This window comes from Orycteropus afer, unplaced genomic scaffold, assembly GCF_000298275.1.
Source record: "Orycteropus afer afer isolate SDZICR_OR568_19922 unplaced genomic scaffold, OryAfe1.0 scaffold00047, whole genome shotgun sequence".
NCBI classification, from domain to species: domain Eukaryota; kingdom Metazoa; phylum Chordata; class Mammalia; order Tubulidentata; family Orycteropodidae; genus Orycteropus; species Orycteropus afer.
The window spans coordinates 5,821,016-5,827,022 of NW_006921634.1; the positions used below are offsets into that span (position 1 = coordinate 5,821,016).

Sequence of the window (6,007 nt, forward strand, 5' to 3'; positions counted from 1 at the left end):
CTTCCCAATCTATTTAAAATGATTAAAGTATCAGTATTAAAAGAGGATTGCTTGTGAGAACTAAGTGCTGAAAGATTTGGCTACCTTTCTGTAAGAGCAGAAACCTAAATGCTCTTTTGCCCTCTTTTAATACCTAAACTCTCGGTGTTCATTTCCAGAGCAGTAGTTCATTATTGGTGCACTGTGAACTCTTGGGATAATTCACTTACAGAAGCTTTATTTGTACAACCTTGCACCTAAAGAAGAAAGAAAATGGCTTGTGCTGAATTTCCCTTTCATGTGCCAAGTCTGGAGGAGCTGGCTGGAGGTACGTACAAGTAACTCTGGTATTTTTTTTAAGAACTCATTTTCCTTTTCATCATCTACTCTGTATTATATCTATTGAAAAAGTCCAAAATCCTTCCCTCCCCCTGCCAAAAAAAAAGCAGAAATACACCATTTGTAGATTCTTGGTAAGATAATTGCTTGGGAGGAAAATAACTATAGTACTCAAAGTTTTAAAAGTGTATAATGCCCAGAGAGTAGGGCAATTTTGTCTTTGTTATCATTTCTCCAGTTACAGTATTTAAATATATAATCTATTGTGTTAACCATGTTCCCAGTATACCACTTTTTTCCCTTTCTCCTGATGTGACAGACTGCCAGTGAACTTGCTTAGATTTCTCTTGATGGGGTATATATTTCTGTATCTAACCTTGTTTGAATGAAATTTAAAGCAGCTTCTCAAGGTAACAATCAGAAGGAAAGACAGATGAGAAAAGGGAGAAATGATTAGGGACATAAAGTGAAGCCAGGAGTAGTACTAATCCACAACTGCATAGCCTGTCACAATGTTGACCCTTTTTTTGACAGCCTTTAAGTTCTATTCTGATGGTACCTATAAAACCATATAATTTCTCAAAGTGTATCTGCCCTGATGAGGTTGAAGTCAAAAAGTATACTCATCTTTTGCTTAGTTGTAGCTTTTTTATATAGCCTTATTTTTTCTTAAATTTACTAGCAGCTAGTACATAATCTGTGTTAGTAATTTTTGCCTGTATTTCTTTTTTTAGTCTTTCTGTCTTCCCAATTGGACAAGGCAGTTGTATTCTGATAGGAATCTTCTCCTTGAATGCCTTTCTGCCACCTGTTCCTCTTACGTGTTTATGGTTCTGTTTTCCTTTTATATATTCAGTATAAAATCAAAATTGAATATATTTTGGTTCAAATTCAATTTTAATTTTAAGTTTTTACAGAAAATCTTATACCAAGAACTTGGTCTCTTTAGAATTAGTAAAATAGATTTTGCCATTTTTCTACACCCTGAATCTTAATTTATATATCCATAAATTTAGCATAGTGCCTCAAGCACTTGACTGCTAACCAGAAGGCTGATGGTTCAAACCCACCAGCCACTCCTCTGAAGGAAGGTTGGGCAATCTACTTCCGTAATGATACTGCTTCGGAATCCCAAGGAGGGGTCACTATGAATCGGGTCCAACTCAATGGTACATAACAACAGTGTTGATAGGGGAATTTTTCAGTAAACTTGGTTTCTGTTCTCACAGATAAAAGATCTGGTATGCAACATTTACATGGCTAGATGTAGGATGTCTTCATGTTTTTAGAGAATGTGATTCTAAAAAAATAAACCATATTAGTTCATACTACTGTCAGAGAAATTTTTGTATTTTTGATCCTTTAAAGTACATTGTTCTTAGATTTATAACTTTGAGACACCTATGCTTGTGTTGAGGTAAAGTAATCAACAGTAAAGTGTATAGCTGGATAAATTTTAACATGTTTATATCCATGTAACCACCATCCAGATTAAGATACGGGAAGCATCCCAGAAGGCTCTTTTGTGTACTTCCCAGGTAATATCCTAACCTCCAGAGGCTACCATTCTTCTGACTTGTGTTAGCTGCACTTTTTTGAAATAGATGTAAATGAAGTCATACAGTATGTGCTCTTTTGTGTGTGGCTTTTGTTCAACATTTTGTTGATTATAAGCTTCACTGCAGTTGTACATGTGTGATGTCTTACTTTTAAACAGTTTAAATATGTACATTTCAGTACATCTTTAGAATCCTCTTCCCCAGAAAAAGGTGATTTCTGGCACTGAGTGCAATCTGTTTATTTTTGATGATTTGTAATCATTGTAAGTTAGATATTTATGCATCTTAGTCTACATTATATCTTGTGATTAATTATGTGTCTGATATCTAAGCATATTTCTTTTGCTTTTTTCAATTTTTATTGTGATTTGGGTGAAAGTTGATAAAGCAAATTCATTTTCCATACAGCACTTCATACACTGACTGTGTATGTGATACTGACTGTAATTACCCACAATGTAACAGCTCTTCCCACTTCCTTCCTGTAGTTACTTCTTCACTATGTCCTTCTTTCCTATGCATTCCTGCCTCCTGAGCGATCTTCCTGTGCAAATACTGCCCTTCTGTTCTCCCATGATAGATTGTTGTAAGGAGTGTATCTACCTGATGTAAGTGTTCACCCTATATGCCTGTTGCTTTTTGGCTGGAAACCTTGAATTCCTGACCTGAAGGGTAATTAGGGGCCATCAGGCCATTGGGTTTCTCATCAGGCTCTGTCAGACCAGTAAATCTGGTCTTCTTTATGATTTTGAGTTTTGTTCCACATTCTTCTCCCACTTTATCCAGGACCTGCTACACTGATCCCTTTCTGAATGGTTGACAGTGGTAGCTGGGTACCATCTAGTTCTTCTGGTCTTATGGTCATATAGGCTGAGGTTCACATGGTCCACTAGTCCCTTGGACTAATTGTTCCCATCCATCTTTGGTTTTCTTCATTCTTCTTTGCTCTGGACGAGGAGAGATCCACTATTGTATCTAGATGGCTGCCTGCAAACTTTTAAAAACCCCAGTTGGTACTCATCAAAGTAGGATATAGAACAATGTTTTTGTGTTGTATGTTATGCCAATTGCGCTTGATGTCTCTTCAACTATGGTCCTGAGCCACAGGTCCAGCATCTCATTCGACAGGGTGTTTGACTGTGCCTAAGAAGTTATCAAAGCTTTGCCCCCTGTTAGTTCTAGTTATATGGACATTCTTATAGCACAAACAAGTAAGTATGTAGAAATATCGTCTGCCGACCTTATATTTGGTTGTGCTTATATTCCCTTTTGCGTAGACATACCTGATCATTCAGACTGTCTACCCATCTATTTACTCATAGATTCATGTTTGTTATCACTGATAACACAGTATTGTATATGTAAAAGGGTTTTTCTTTGTTGTCTGTACCTCTTGTGCACCTCTCTATGTCTTCCTAAACATATTTATTAATAAGACGATTTCATCCTTCATGATATTTTTGTTAAACAAGTTTAGGTTGGGAGTGTGACACACAAAAACATTAGAGGGAGCTTTGATATGTGATGGCTAAGTTGTTACCTAATATTAAATTACCTTTTTTCTTACCTTTATTAGTTCTGCACAAGGGGTTAAGAGATAACTTTGCTGATGTTGAGGTCTCTGTAGTTGATTGCCCTGATATGACAAAGGAACCATTTACCTTTCCTGCAGAAGGTAAGCAGGTTTTGCAATTAGCTTTACTTTTCAGTCCTAATCTTTTTTGAAACCAGAATTATTTTTAAGGATTATCTTAAATTACCTACAAAGAAAGAATATTTTTCTGCCTTATTGTGCTTAAATTGTACTTAATATCTATTTTCTTATATTGGTCAAATTAAATTTATAGCCTGTGGAAAAAGATTTTGTTTTATGCATTTTTATCATCTTCACAGGTGAAAAAAGAAAAGAGAGGGTGATATTCAGTAGGTTAGAATCCTTGATATCACATGGAGTTCTTGTCTTTATTTGTTCATTTGACTCTTACAGGAATGTAATTGCATTCTTATTTATTTAAGATTAGAAGGGATCTTAAAAGCCATGTATTCAAAATATCCATTAAATACTTATATCCCTTCAAGAAATTTGCCAAGTGATCATTTAGCCAATATTCTAAGGGAGAAGGAATGGATATTAATATTGGTAGAATAAATATAATTTGTCAAACAATGTGATATACACCTATACTTGATCTATTAATCAATTTTTTTTAACAATACTACCAGTTTATATATGAGAAAAACTTAAGTTCAGAGGTTAAATAAGCCCAGCCTGACCTATTTTGTAATTAAAATTCATGTCTAGGTCTGTCTTCTTCCAAAGTCTAGGCTTCTCCCATTATACCCTACTATGATGAGGAATTTGGAGATAAATTGTCACAATGTTTTTTTTTTATTATATAAAAGTAGTTAAAAACTACTTCGCCATACCTGATAACGTGTTTAGTGTGTCTGTTCTACTTCCTAGTTCATTGATTAGTACCTGGGGTCTTAAAAACTTACAAGTGGCCATCCAAGCCGCAAAAATTGGTCTCTATTCACTTGGAGCAACAGAGGAACAAGTAAAGACAGCAATAGGAGGAGAAAATACAATGTGTGGCTAATTGCCTCCATGAACAACTGCCTCCTTTGCCATGAGACCAGAATTGGATGGTGCCTGGCTACTATTACTGAATACTTTGATCAAAGATTCTGTAGAAGAATCCTGATCAAAAGGGAGAAAATCAAAACAGTATTTCAAATTCTCTTGAAATTCTCAGATTTCCTGGCGCTGTGGAGGCTACATGAACTCCTGAAATTATTGTCCTGAGATAATCTTTAACACATAAACCAAAAATAATCCCCTGAAGTCTTCTTAAAACCAAAAGTAGTTTGACTTAAGCAGTAAAGGTGTCTGTCTTGAGCACTATACTCTTTTAAGATCTATCTATATGGGATTAAACTGACAGCCGCAACTTAAAAGACTAGATAGGAACCTTAGGGAATGAGTTTATGTTAATGGGGGAGAACAACTCAGAAAATGAGGGTGAGAATGGTTGTACAACTTGAAGAATGTAATCAATGTCACTGAATTATACAGGTGCTTAAATTAGTGTTTGTTTTTGCTGTGTGTATTAACAACAACAAATACATTATTTAAAAAAATACAACAAAAACTAATTTGCCATAGAAGTCTTGGACTCTAGTTCTGTCACTGCCAGATACTGATTTCATTATCCTGGGTAAAGCATCCAGTTTAAACATTCTTTGATTTTTAGGTACATCTGTGAATTCCACAGATTTTGTTTACCATATGACAATTTCTATAACTTTGAAAGGATTTAGCATAATATTTTAAATCCATGTTTATCCCAAATATAAGAGTAACATATACTCCCTGCTAAATATATAAATAATAAACAAACAAATAAATAAAAATTAGAAAAGTACAGGAAGCAGGATAAATAGTACCTTAATTCTTCTATCCGAAGGGTTGCGCTTTAAAAAACAGTTTTCTATTCAATACTTTGTGAGTTTTTAAATTGTAATACAAAGGAAGCCATCTGTGTGTGTGTATGTATATTTATGGTCTTTCATAAACAAAGCCAGGCATGGTAGGTATGAAATGGTCTTACTAAAGTAACCAAGGTGATTGTGACAAATTGATACATTTGCCCATTGCTACCTTTTGACATTCTCTCTTCTCCTCTTGGTTCTTTCACCTCTCCTTCTTTGGTATCTTTTCTAACTCCTTGATGTTCTTTCTTTCTTTTCTTTTTTTTTTTTTTTTGGATCCTTACTGTTTCTGATTTTTAAATATTGATGTTTTCCAGAATTCTTTCCTCAGCCTCTTCTTCTTCTGTACAATCGCTCTGGGCTTTTCCATCTACTTTTGTGGTTTTAATTACTACCTGCATACAACAACTTTATAATCTGTATATCTCACCTGGGTCTCTCTTTTTCTTACCTATTGTTTAATATTTTCATCTGGTTACAGGATATTTCCATCTGTATATACTAATGATGACTTAAAGTCAACATACTTTCCTATTCTCCTTTATTCTTTTTCCTAATTTCTGCCTTTCCATCTCTACAATCATCATTAGTATCTTATTACTTGTGTTTTGCCTGGACTACTAAAATAGCCCACTATT

The 6,007-nt window shown here is 34.7% G+C and overlaps 1 protein-coding gene across 1 annotated transcript in view; it reads left to right on the forward strand.

The window, feature by feature from the left end:
• The first annotated feature begins 252 nt into the window (after positions 1–252).
• CUNH11orf54 (chromosome unknown C11orf54 homolog) overlaps positions 253–6,007 on the forward strand; it is a 14,830-nt gene continuing 9,075 nt past the window's right edge. Inside the window, exons 1-2 of the mRNA XM_007938055.2 lie at positions 253–307; positions 3,454–3,552. Coding sequence (XP_007936246.1) covers positions 253–307; positions 3,454–3,552 — 154 coding nt within the window. The remainder of the gene's footprint in view (positions 308–3,453; positions 3,553–6,007) is intronic.